The sequence below is a fragment of the Suncus etruscus genome, chromosome 11 (assembly GCF_024139225.1).
Source record: "Suncus etruscus isolate mSunEtr1 chromosome 11, mSunEtr1.pri.cur, whole genome shotgun sequence".
Lineage (NCBI taxonomy): Eukaryota > Metazoa > Chordata > Mammalia > Eulipotyphla > Soricidae > Suncus > Suncus etruscus.
This window is the reverse complement of record NC_064858.1, coordinates 17,928,241-17,942,221: the sequence shown is the minus strand read 5'-3', so window position 1 is coordinate 17,942,221 and position 13,981 is coordinate 17,928,241. Positions and strand designations below refer to the sequence as shown.

General features: G+C 39.3%; 1 protein-coding gene across 1 annotated transcript; it reads right to left on the bottom strand.

The window, feature by feature from the left end:
• Positions 1-4,928: 4,928 nt before the first annotated feature.
• On the bottom strand, positions 4,929-10,565 carry LOC126022839 (tropomyosin alpha-3 chain-like; the record flags this gene model as incomplete). The annotated part of the gene is given in 4 exon segments (XM_049783872.1): positions 4,929-5,131; positions 5,133-5,407; positions 5,847-6,047; positions 10,520-10,565. Coding segments are annotated over 4 exon segments (645 nt in total), but the record flags the coding sequence as incomplete, so codon positions are not given.
• Positions 10,566-13,981: the final 3,416 nt, after the last annotated feature.

Below are 13,981 nucleotides of genomic sequence, written 5' to 3'. Positions count from 1 at the left end.
GGCTGTGAGCTGGCAGTGATAAAGCCTCAGGGCTGGCAGTTTGGAAGCCGGAAAGCAGAGGGAACAAAACCTCAGCTCAAAGTCTACTTGGCCCTGCTTTCTGCAAACTGCAGTGAGATCCTTGAAGCAGACATCAGAGAAAGATGGATCAAGTGAAAGAGGGTTGAAAATACTCAGGACTGCTGCTGATCAATATAAGTGTGAAGCTGGAAACCTGACAACACAGTAGGAAGATTAAAAAAAAAACAACCTGTAAGTACCCTGTAAATATATAAGCCCACATCACTAAGAAAGACTTAATATCTAAGATCTTAATACTTACGACTGAATTCTTAAAACTGCAGATAAATACCCAATTTCATTTCAGTTCCCCTAACTCTTTTGATGAGGTCTAAAATCAGTCAACTTGGAATTTTCTGCTGAGCATTAAGGAGAGAGTCCCACAGAAGAGACCTGGTCTCCTAAGAGAAGGTCTCCTATGGTGACCTTTTGTTAGCTTTTTTTTTTTTTTTTATTGCCTCCACTTCCTTCTGCCCATATAAATTGATCTTTTCTTCTTTGGGGTGAGTAGAGAGGAGTAGAGCTCCTCAAAGCTTTCTATGGAAAGTGCCACCACTGAGATAGAGATTATTTCAACTATTATTTAGAGCTGGTAGAAAACATGGTGCCTGTTTCCATGGAACTAAGAATCAAAGGACTCAAATGATGCTTTGAGGGGGAGGGGTAGTGAGTGAGAGAGGGAGGAAGTGAGAAAGAGGAGGAAGTGGGGGAGAAAGGGGTGAGATAGGGGGAGAGAGAGGAAGTGATTTGGGTTTTGTCATATAGGTGGTAGAAAGTTTTAAAAGGGTTTTTTAATTATAGGTGGGATTTCCTTTTGTAAAGCACAAGTATTTTTATAAATTACATTAAATTTTTTAAAATAATTTTTATTGAGACCCATGGGAATTACAAGTCTTTCACAGTTGTATTTAAGGTACAGAGTGACAGTGAATTAGGGCAATTCCCCACCACCAGTGTTGACCTCCCTTCACCTCACTGTTGGGACCTGAATTCTGAACAAGGAGGGACACCATTTTTTTAAAAGCCATATGTCAGGCTTCTTCTTAGAGTCTGAGCAGGGAGAGACACCATTTTGTAAGGACCACATGCTGAGGTCACAAGCCCATTTCCATTTGCACTGCTCCAAGCTACATGGCCATATCAGGATATCTGGATATCTGGACTGGACAAAGGCAGCAATGGGAAGGTAACTCTAGATGACAGCCAATCATTTTAATAATCATCAGTATGCTAGAACCTCCCTATATCCCTATCCTATATAATCCTATTCATGACCTTGGGCGGGGTTCTTTCATCCCTGGGGGAGAGAACCCTGACAGGTTAGGAGCTGTTGGTAGGCAGAATAAGTTTAAGTTTTATTCCAATTTGTGTGGTTTCATCCTTCAATTGGACCCTAACACCACAAGTGTTTTTCAAATAAAGACACAGAGGGTAAAATGGGTGTGGGGTATTTCTAATGAAGGACTATTTAAAAGTAGAGGGGGTGGGGAGGGAAGAGATGGGAACACTGGTGATGAGAAGGTTGCATGGTGAAGGGGGTGTTCTTGTTATGACTGAAACCCAACTACAATTATGTTTGTAATCACGGTGTTTAAATAAAAAAAAATAGAGCAATAATATAGAATGTTAATGTGGAAACATGCACACAATACTCTAACACAGTACTCACAGACTAGGTATGCATATCTGCATTCTTCAGGTATAACTGAGACTGTAGAGCATATCATACTTACAAATAGACCATTTAATTTTGGGGGAAAGTCTATGTTGATTCTATAAAAATGCTGGTTACAGCTTTAGAATTTAGTGGGGGAAGCATTTGAACCTCACGTGACAGAGCCCAGGGGCTATTCACATGGTGCTCTGCAGATATGAGGTATTGGGGTTAGAACCCAGAATAATAGATAGGTTTTGTTGTGAATTTAATAGAAAGGTATTAGATTTTTTTAAGCTTCGTTTCTTAAAAGATGAGCTGTCGGGGCCGGGCGGTGGCGCTAAAGGTAAGGTGCCTGCCTTGCCTGCGCTAGCCTTGGGCGGACCTCGGTTCGATCCCCCAGTGTCCCATATGGTCCCCCAAGCCAGGAGCAACTTCTGAGTACATAGCCAGGAGTAACCCCTGAGCGTTACCGGGTGTGGCCCAAAAACCAAAAAAAAAAAAAAAAGATGAGCTGTCTTATGATTTCAAATCATATTTCAAATGCATTTGGAAAAGCTAAATAATTAATTTTGTATTTTAGGAATAAATAAAATTACTTCTACATAACCAGATATTTTATTAATTTTTAAGTAATTTTTGAGACTTAGATGAAAAACAGCAAGTAAACACACTCTTAGGCAAAGGTACTTTCCATACAGACAATGGACTGTTGAGTCTGAAAAAAAGGTGACCTTTGATTTTGGGGTGTAACCTTTTAACTTTTTATTTTGGTGTGTAACTTTTTTTTTTTTTTTTTGGTGTGTAACTTTTGATTTTCTAGGATCTTGTGAGATTTTTTTAGTTTGACATTTTGTGTTTTTCTGACTTGAAAATAATATTTCATTTTTTATATTAGCTAACTTTTCCCTAACTGCCCAAGGTCCCTGATAGGCAAAAGTTAACCCTCACAGCTGGGCAGATTCCCCAAACCTAAGGTACCCTGGCTCCTGAAGATAAAGAGAGCCCAGGCACACTTAACAAATATTTTTCTGACAGGAAGACATCTGCAGACAAAGAGAGAACAGAAGAATTTTGCCCAATAAAAGATTCGGAGCTTAAAATAATATAGTTTATAGGAAGTTGTGGTTTTCTCCTCTTTATATAACTTATAAATACCCCTTCTTGGTTTAAAGATTATTTTTTTTTAGCAAGTTATTTCAAAACCCCTAATAGGCAGGCAGAGCCACTGCTTGGGGCAGACCTCTGAGTTAGCTGCCTGCTGTCTCATAGAAGCAGTTTTAAGAAACATTAGAACACAGTGAAATACAACAAAACAAATTTGGGGCCCATAGTAAACATAAAATAGTACACTCAAGCACTAAGCAGGCACCCAGGGAAAATAGACTCTAAGCTTAGAATTAACACTAATTTTGCTTATGTTATCAGTTTGCTGAAATTCTTTAATAATAAAATAAATCCATGACCTCCCCCACGGTCAAGCCCATAATCCAAAGTAGCACCTCCATCCTGATAGAAAAGAACATCAGGCCCAATGTGGGATTCCTGTGAGGTCATGAAGGGGCAGGATTTGAGCCATTTCCTGAGACTGTCATTGGTGAAATTCAATCTCAGTCAATCTGTACAACCTATGGATTGCATTGATCTGATTGATAATTACCATGTAAAACTTCTTAAAAACCTACGTGTTATGATGCTGGGGGGGGGGGGGTGTCTCACTGCAAAGTGGGCCCAGAGCACTCTGATTAAACCTGCTTGTGATTGCATACTCAAGGTTGTGGCTCCTCATTCGGCTGCTGGTGTTTTTCTTCCTGGTACCCCTGGGCATCCCTGATTTCTAAGACCCCTACCTGGGATCGAGGGATCTCCAGTCCCAGGACCCCAATCTGGGGCCAGGCCAGTTAGCTGGATTTAACAGGAGAGGGAGAGAGGGAGAGAGGGAGAGAGGGAGAGAGGGAGAGGGAGAGAGAGAGAGAGAGAGAGAGAGAGAGAGAGAGAGAGAGAGAGAGAGAGAGAGAGAGAGAGAGAGAGAGAGAGAGAGAGAGAGAGAGAGAGAGAGAGAGAGGAGAGAGAGAGGAGAGAGAGGGGGAGAGGAGAGGGGGAGAGGGGAGGAGAGAGGGGAGAGAGGGGAGGGGGAGAGGGGACAGGGAGAGGGGACAGGGAGAGGGGACAGGGGGAGAGGGGACAGGGAGAGAGGGAGAGGGAGAGAGGGGAGAGGGAGAGAGGGGACAGGGAGAAAGGGGAGAGGGAGAGAGGAGAGAGGGGGAGAGGGGAGAGAGAGAGAGGGGAGAGGGAGAGGGGAGAGGGAGAGGGGAGAGGGAGAGGGGAGAGGGAGAGGGGAGAGAGAAAGAGGAGAGAGAGAGGGGAGAGAGAGAGAGTGAGAGACAGACAGACAGACAGAGACAGAGAGAGAGGGGAGTGAGAGAGAGAGACGGACAGACAGACAGAGAGAGAGAGAGGATTTGGTCTCAGTATCTTAATTTGAGTCACTTGTCTTTGTTGTCCGTTCCCCCCCCCCCCTGCCTTAGGCCATACCCTGCTGTGCTCAGGGCAGCCATATGCAAGACCCACAATACTATCACTCTGGCCCCTTGAGCCACTTATTTAAAAATCAAAAAAATAAATAAATAAAAAAAGTTACCCACTGATATCTTAAAGCTGAAAGACTAAACAGCATATTTTTGACTAACTCCTCTTAGAATCCCTTTCACTATCTGGCTAGACTTTGTACAGAGCTGAAGTTTCCCCATAGTGGAGTCTTTCTTTGGGCTATGTATATCTCCTTTCCCTTCTCTAAAGAGAGGGCAAAATTCATTCAGCTAAAAAGTTCCCTTCCGAAAGAGAAAGGATTAGCCTGCTGCCTCAAAACTGTAGAATGACTTGGAATGTCTTACAAATGGCTTATACAACAAAAAAGGGTAAAAGACAAAATGCGTACCTTTGACAACATGCTTTTAAAGATACTTAGCATTATTTCCTTAGATGTTGTTCTGAAAGGTGCTTTATCTCTTTTCCAAAGAAAATCTCTGAAGGAGAGGCAAAGAGAGTTTGGCCCAAAAGATAGCAGGGGGGTGGGGGTGGGGTGGGAGTGTGGGAAGGGGTGAGAGAGAGAGAGAGAGAGAGAGAGAGAGAGAGAGAGAGAGAGAGAGAGAGAGAGAGAGAGAGAGAGAGAGAGAGAGAGAGAGAGAGAGAGAGAGAGAGAGAGAGCGCCTTCCAGTTAAGCCTCAGCATGCTGGCCTTAGGCTGAGTCAGGGTTGGAGGGAGGCACAGAGTCAGGGCAGGACTCAGGGTCCTCTACATCTCATTCAGGTCCAGCAAAGTTTGGTCCAGCATTCTTTGTATACACAGGTGCTCCTCTTTGGTGCATTTCAGTTTATCTTTCAAATCATAAATGGTCTTTTCCATCTTGGCTACCTACCAATCTTTCAGCAATTTTAGCAGGGGTCTCTGCCTCTTTAAGTTTATCAGTAAGAATCTTTAGCTCTTCTTCATATTTATCTTCTTTTTGAGAATACTTTTCCTCAGCAGCACTCAGACACTTCATGCTCTGGTCCATCAGTCTGATGTGCTCATCCATCTCTCCGCAATGGGACTCTGCCAGCTCAGCCTGCTCCTCTGTGTGCAAATCACCCTCAATAATCACCAACTTCCTATCTGCTTCTTCTGCAATGGGCTTGGCTTCTTTGAGTTGATGTCAGGAGCCAGGCAATATAAAATGGCTGTTTATACATCCCCCACCATCAGCCTGAGTAGTGATCTGTGGCATTTGGCTGTTTACCAGAATTTGGACTCTAAGAAATGAGGAACTGTCACAGTTGGCTCTGTATTCCAGGAAGTATGTTGACATCTGTAGGTTTTAGATATTCCTAGTTAAGATTAGCAAATAAATATGCACCATTTCTGGCTCATAAAGATTGACCATAAGATATGTCAGGATATCTGCTTGTTCCTGTTTGCCCACATCCCTCCCTTTAAAACCTGTCTTTAAAAAGCCTGTTTTTTTCTGCAATAAAGTAGACCTTGACAACCATTTGCTTGGTCTCCTCCTTCTTACTCACCCATTCCTTTCCAGGTACGGTTCCTCTCAGCCCCTCAAATAACTAGGTCCTGCGGGGCTGGGACAAGTTGAAATTCCTTAAGTTGCATTTTTTTTCTTCATCTTTTAAGACCTGGTTCTCAATGATCTTCATCTCTCTTTCACTCTCATCAGCTGCTTTCTCAGCTTCCTCCAGCTTTTGCAAGGCAGTCGTCAGGCATTCTTGAGCATGGTCCAATTCCTCTTCAACAAGCTGGATTCTACAATTCAAGGATGCCAACTCAGCCTCAGCATTTTAACCTCCGAAGGGCTACTGCTCCCTCCCATCTTCTCCCTAAAAATCGTCCAACTATTTACATTTAATTTATTAGAACTCAAGTAGTTAAGCTGTCATATTTTTAAGCTATGTTTATTGTTTATTTTTTTTCTATCCTCAAAAACTGAAGATTCATTTTCGATATGTATTTATATCCAAATACCCAGTACCTGGGCAGAGTTTATTTTTTATTTATATTTGTGTATTTAAGCATAAATAGAATTGTCTTGAATCTTTTCTTTTATTTAATATTCTGTTATGTGATGTTTTAATATCTTAAACTTAAGAAAAGAAACAAGCTTTCTTTATTGTTCTCTTAATACTTTTCATTCCACAACTCTTTTCTAGTAAAAATACAAACTCAAATTAGTGCAGAGATTTTTTTTCTTGAAACAAGAACAATCACATCAAATTAGTACATAGATGCATGTCTTAGTACTTGCCCATAACTAACTAACTAACTAACTAACTAACTAACTAACTAACTAACTAACTAACTAACTAACTAACTAACTAACTAACTAACTAACTAACTAACTAACTGACCGACTAACCAACTAACTAACTAACTAACTAACATAAAAGCACAAGATTATAAAAAAAATCATTCACAATGGATTACTCAAGGGTTTATTTCAATTCCATTTCCACCAATAGTTTATGTTACACTTATGGGTTTTTTTTTTTTTTTTCTTTAGTGTCCTCTGTTTTATAGGGAGCTGGACTATCAGGATGAATACCAAAATAGTACTCTATATAGGCCTAAATACATTTTGGTTTTTAAATTACAACATCCTTGCTTTCCTACAAGTTTTAGATTAAGAATTAAATACAGGGGCCAGAGAGAGAGAGAGAGAGAGAGAGAGAGAGAGAGAGAGAGAGAGAGAGAGAGAGAGAGAGAGCACAGCAGTGGGGCTTTTGCCTTGCATGCAGCTGACCGAGGAAGGACCCGGTTTGATTCCCAGCATTCCATATGGTCCCCCATCCTGCCAGTGGTAATTTCTGAGTGCAGATTCAGGAGTGAACCCTGAGAGCCTCTGGGTGTGACTGAGAAACCAATCAATGAATTAATAAATAAATAAAACTTTTTTTTTTAAATACAAGGAATGTACTTATTATACTGTCAAGGACTAAAACATTTTCTATTAGGTCAGACTTCCTTTAGGACACTCCCCAGTATTCAGGACAACAGGATTTTGACCAAACATGTTTAACTAAGCCCAGAATTGTATTTGTACACAACAAGAAATCACCATTCCCTGACTAGGTACATGTCAATAACTATATCAAATATTTTCTATGCCTCTACTTATAGACTGGACCTCCTCTCAAATATTCATCTCCACCCATCATCTTTCTCATTTCAGTACATTATAGCTCAATCTTCCACATTCCCAGGCCAAATTCTTGGAGTAATCCTCGACTTTTTATTTACTCATTACTTACATGACTCACTTAATAAGTAAGCTTTGTCTTTGAAATAGATCCCAAATTCACTGCTTCCTACTACGCCCATTTCTCTACCTTCTGCTCTCATCTAGATTGCTCCAGTCAATGGCTTCTTGAGTAATATCCTTTCTTTTACTCTTTGTTCCTATATTAATCTTCTCCAAGCAGTCAGAATTACTATTTTTTTTTGTTTTTGTTTTTGCTCAGGGGTCACTCCTGGCTATGAGCTCAAAAATTGCTCCTGAGTGGGGAGACCATATGGGACACTGGAGCATCAAATCACTGTTTGTTCTAGGTTAGTGCAGCAAGGCAGATACTCTACCCCGTGTGCCACTGCTCCAGCAACCAGAATTATTATTTTATCAAACAGTAATGTCACTTATCTTCACAAGTCTCCAAGAAATTGATTTGGAAATAAGGAGCATAAAAAAATTGTCTTTGTATTCTTTCTTTCTTTCTTTCTTTCTTTCTTTCTTTCTTTCTTTCTTTCTTTCTTTCTTTCTTTCTTTCTTTCTTTCTTTCTTTCTTTCTTTCTTTCTTTCTTTCTTTCTTTCTTTCTTTCTTTCTTTCTTTCTTTCTTTCTTTCTTTCTTTCTTTCTTTCTTTCTTTCTTTCTTTCTTCTTCTTCCTTCCTTCCTTCCTTCCTTCCTTCCTTCCTTCCTTCCTTCCTTCCTTCCTTCCTTCCTTCCTTCCTTCCTTCCTTTCTTTCTTTCTTTCTTTCTTTCTTTCTTTCTTTCTTTCTTTCTTTCTTTCTTTCTTTCTTTTTCTTTCTTTCTCTCTGCCCCCTCCTTTCCTCCCTCCCTCCCTTCCTCCTTCCTTCCTCCCTTCCTTCCTTCCTTCCTTTCTTTTCTTTCTTTCTTTCTTTCTTTCTTTCTTTCTTTCTTTCTTTCTTTCTTTCTTTCTTTCTTTCTTTCTTTCTTTCTTTCTTTCTTTCTTTCTTTCTTTCTTTCTTTCTTTCTTTCTTTCTTTCTTTCTTTCTTTCTTTCTTTCTTTCTTTCTTTCTTTCTTTCTTTCTTTCTTTCTTTCTTTCTTTCTTTCTTTGGTTTTTGGGCCACACCCATTTGAGGCTCAGGCGTTACTCCTGGCTATGCGCTCAGAAGTCGCTCCTGGCTTGGGGGACCATATGGGACGCCGGGGGATCGAACCGCGGTCCATCCTAGGCTAGCGCAGGCAAGGCAGGCACCTTACCTCCAGCGCCACCGCCCGGCCCCCCTTTCTTTCTTTCTTTCTTTCTTTCTTTCTTTCTTTCTTTCTTTCTTTCTTTCTTTCTTTCTTTCTTTCTTTCTTTCTTTCTTTCTTTCTTTCTTTCTTTCTTTCTTTCTTTCTTTCTTTCTTTCTTTCTTTCTTTCTTTTCTTTCTTTCTCTCTCTTCTTTCTTTCTTTCTCCCCCTCCTTTCCTCCCTCCCTCCCTTCCTCCTTCCTTCCTCCCTTCCTTCCTTCCTTTCTTTTCTTTCTTTCTTTCTTTCTTTCTTTCTTTCTTTCTTTCTTTCTTTCTTTCTTTCTTTCTTTCTTTCTTTCTTTCTTTCTTTCTTTCTTTCTTTCTTTTCTTTCTTTCTTTCTTTCTTTCTTTCTTTCTTTCTTCTTTCTTTCTCTCTTTGTTCTTTCTTCTTTCTCTCTTTCTTCTTTCTTTCTCTTTCTTCTTTCTCTCTCTTTCTTCTTTCTTTCTCTTTCTTTCTCTCTCTTCTTTCTTTCTTTCTTTCGTTCTTTCTTTCTTTCTTTCTCTCTCTCTCCCCCCTCCTTTCCTCCCTCCCTTCCTCCTTCCTTCCTCCCTTCCTTCCTTCCTTCCTTTCTTTTCTTTCTTTCTTTCTTTCTTTCTTTCTTTCTTTCTTTCTTTCTTTCTCTCTGTTCTTTCTTTCTTCTTTCTCTCTTTCTTCTTTCTTTCTCTCTTTCTTTCTTCTTTCTTTCTCTTTCTTTCTCTTCTTTCTTTCTTTCTTTCTTTCTTTCTTTCTTTCTTTCTTTCTTTCTTTCTTTCTTTCTTTCTTTCTTTCTTTCTTTCTTTCTTTCTTTCTTTCTTTCTTTCTTTCTTTCTTTCTTTCTTTCTTTCTTTCTTTCTTTCTTTCTTTCTTTCTTTCTTTCTTTCTTTCTTTCTTTCTTTCTTTCTTTCTTTCTTTCTTTTTGGTTTTTGGGCCACACCCATTTGAGGCTCAGGCGTTACTCCTGGCTATGCGCTCAGAAGTCGCTCCTGGCTTGGGGGACCATATGGGACGCCGGGGGATCGAACCGCGGTCCATCCTAGGCTAGCGCAGGCAAGGCAGGCAGGCACCTTACCTCCAGCGCCACCGCCCGGCCCCCTTTCTTTCTTTCTTTCTTTCTTTCTTTCTTTCTTTCTTTCTTTCTTTCTTTCTTTCTTTCTTTCTTTCTTTCTTTCTTTCTTTCTTTCTTTCTTTCTTTCTTTCTTTCTTTCTTTCTTTCTTTCTTTCTTTCTTTCTTTTCTTTCTTTCTTTCTTTTTCTTTCTTTCTTTCTCCCCCTCCTTTCCTCCCTCCCTCCCTTCCTCCTTCCTTCCTCCCTTACTTCCTTCCTTTCTCTTCTTTCTCTTCTTTCTTTCTTTCTTTCTTTCTTTCTTTCTTTCTTTCTTTCTTTCTTTCTTTCTTTCTTTCTTTCTTTCTTTCTTTCTTTCTTTCTTTCTTTCTTTCTTTCTTTCTTTCTTTCTTTCTTTCTTCTTTCTTTCTCTCTTTGTTCTTTCTTTCTTCTTTCTCTCTTTCTTCTTTCTTTCTCTTTCTTCTTTCTCTCTCTTTCTTTCTTCTTTCTTTCTCTTTCTTTCTCTCTCTTCTTTCTTTCTTTCTTTCTTTCTTTCTTTCTTTCTTTCTTTCTCTCTCTCTCCCCCCTCCTTTCCTCCCTCCCTCCCTTCCTCCTTCCTTCCTCCCTTCCTTCCTTCCTTTCTTTCTTCTTTCTTTCTTTCTTTCTTTCTTTCTTTCTTTCTTTCTTTCTTTCTTTCTTTATTTCTTTCTTTCTTTCTTTCTTTCTTTCTTTATTTCTTTATTTCATTTATTATTTCTTTCTTTCTCTCTTTGTTCTTTCTTCTTTCTCTCTTTCTTCTTTCTCTCTTTCTTCTTTCTCTCTCTTTCTTTCTTCTTTCTTTCTCTTTCTTTCTCTCTCTTCTTTCTTTCTTTCTTCTTTCTTTCTTTCTTTCTTTCTTTCTTTCTTTCTTTCTTTCTTTCTTTCTTTCTTTCTTTCTTTCTTTCTTTCTTTCTTTCTTTCTTTCTTTCTTTCTTTCTTTCTTTCTTTCTTTCTTTCTTTCTTTCTTTCTTTCTTTCTTTCTCTCTCTTTCTTTCTTCCTTTCTTCCTTTCTTTTTCTCTCTCTCCCCTCCTCCCTCCCTCCCTCCCTCCCTCCCTCCCTCCCTCCCTCCCTTCCTTCCTTCCTTCACATACTCAGCTGTGCATAGTGCTAACTTCTGGCTCTATGCTCAAGGATTACTCTACAAGGTTCAGGATGTCAGGAAGAGAACCTAGGCCAGCTACATAAAAGAGAAGTGTACAAGAGATGGGGCTGTGGCTCAAGTGGTAGGGTTTTTGCCTTACATGTGCTAACCTAGGATGGAACACGGTGTCTGGGGCCCCAACATCACATATGGTACCCCAAGCCAGGAGTGATTTTTGAGTGCATAGACAGGAGTAACGCTTGAGTGTCACCGGTGTGGCCCCAAAACAACAACAAAATCATTTGATTGAGTTAACTCATTTTATAAATACAAATTAACAAATTTTAGAGATAGATTTTACCACACTACACCCACAATCACAGTCTCGATATCCCTACATATGTCCACTATACAATTTACATTTTTTCCCCTCATCTACTTGGTAATCTCAGTTTTGTGGTCAGAGTTAAGGAATTTGTTCTAGTTGGACATTGTCTATGCTTTTCCTTTTTCTTGACATACCACATTTGAATGTAGCATAAAGTTTTTGTCTTTCTATTTATGAATTATTTTATTATTTTTATTTTGGGAGTAGGCCACACCCAACAGTTACTCTTGGCTCTGTGCTTAGAAATCATTGTTGGCAGGCTCTGAGAACCATATGGGATACTGGAGATCTAACTACAGTGGGCTGCATGCAAGGAAAATGCCCTGCCCATTATGCTATCGCTCTGGCCTCTTCTTTGAGAATTATTTGCTTAAAATAATAGCATCTTCAGCAAAAGCAGAAGTTGATTCTTTGAAAAAATAAACAAGATTGATAGATCATTGGCAAAACTCACAAAGAAAAAGAGGGAGAGAAACTTGGTAACTCGTATTAGAAATGAAAAGGGGGAGATCACTACAGATACTGCAGAGATTCAAAGGGTATTGAGAGAATACTTTGAGAAACTCTATGCCACTAAATATGAGAACCTGGAAGAAATGGGTAAATTTTTGAACTCATATAACCTTCTACGGTTGAATAAAGAAGATGTAGCATATCTAAACATCCCCATCACTATTGAGGAAATTAAAACTGTAATCAAAAATTTGCCCAAAAACAAAAGCCCAGGCCCTGATAGATTCATGAATGAATTCTTTCAAACATTTCAAGTGGAACTACTATCAATCCTGGCCAGGCTCTTTTATAAAATTGAAAAAACAGGAATATTTTCAAATAGCTTTTATGAAGCCAACATCACCTTAATACCAAAACCAGATAGAAATGCTGCCAAAAAAAGAAAATTACAGACAAATATCCCTGATGAACATAGATGCAAAGATCTTCAACTAAATCCTGGCAAACAGGATCCTATGCCTCATCAGGAAGATCATTCACTATGATCAAGTAGGTTTCATCCAAGGAATGCAAGGATGGTTTAACATCCGTAAATCAACATAATATACAACATCAACAACAAGAAAAATAAAAATCACATGGTCATATCAATAGACGCAGAGAAAGCATTTGATAAGGTCCAACACCCATTCTTGATGAAAACTCTCAGCAAGATGGGAATGAAAGGAACCTTTCTCAATATAGTTAAGGCCATCTACCACAAGCCAGTGGCAAATATTATCCTCAATGGAGAAAAACTAAAAGCCTTCCCTCTAAATTCTGGTACAAAACATGGCTGTCCTCACTCACCACTCCTCTTCATCACAGTACTGGAATTCCTTGCTATAGCGATTAGGCAAGAAAAAGATATCAAGGGAATCCAGTTAGAAAAGAAAGAAGTCAAGCTCTCACTGTTTGCAGATGACATGATACTCTACTTGAAAACCCTAAAGACTCTACCAAAAAGCTTCTACAAATAATGGATTCATATAGCAAGGTGGCAGGCTACAAAATTAACACACAGAAATCAATGGCCTTTCTATACACCAATAATGATAGGGAAGAAATGGACATTAAGAGAACAATCCCATTCACATTAGTGCCACACAAACTCAAATATCTTGAAGTCAACCTGACTAAAGATGTGAAGGATCTATACAAAGTAAACTATAAAACACTGCTCCAAGAATTAAGAGAGGACACGCGGAAATGGAAACATACCCTGCTCATGGATTGGCAGGATCAACATCATTAAAATGGCAACACTTCCAAAAGCATTGTACAGATTTAACACGATTCCTCTAAAGATACCCATGACATTCTTCAAAGAAGTGTATCAAACACTTCTAAAATTCAGTTGGAACAGTAAACACCCTAGAATAGCTAAAGTACTCCTTGGGAAAGGGAATATGGGAGGCATTACTTTCCCCAATTTTAAGCTGTATTATAAAGCAATAATTATCAAAGCAGCATGGTATTGGAATAAAGACAGACCCTCAGATCAGTGAAATAGGGTTGAGTACTTAGAGAATGTTCCTCAGACATATAACCACCTACTTTTTTTTATAAAGGAGCAAGAAATCTAAAATGGAGCAAGGAAAGCCTCTTCAACAAGTGGTGTTGGCACAAGTGGTTAGCCACTTGCAGAAAAGCGAACTCAGATCCCCAGCTAATACCATGTATGAAGGTAAAATCCAAATGGAGTAAAGACCTTGATATCAGATCTGAAACTATAAGGTATATAAAACAACATGTAGGTAAATCACTCCATGACATTGAGACTAAAGGCATCTTTAAGGAGGAAACAGCACTCTCCCAACAAGTTGAAGCAGAGATAAACAGATGGGAGAGACTTTATTAAGTTGAGAAGCTTCTGCACCTCAAAAGAGATAGTTCCCAGAATACAAAAGCCACCCACTGAGTGGGAGAAATTATTCACTCAATACCCATCAGATAAAGGACTAATATCCAAAATATACAAGGTATTGACAGAACTATACAAGAAAAAAATCTAACCTCATCAAAAAATGGGGAGAAGAAGTGAATAGACACTTTGAGAAAGAAGGAATGCAAATGGCCAAAAGGCACATGAAAAGATGCTCAACATCACTAATCGTCAGGAAGATGCAAATCAAAACTACTATGAGGTACCACCTCACGCCACTGAGATTGGCACACATCATAAAGAAGGAAACCAAGCAGTGCTGGCAGAGATGCGGTGAGAAAGG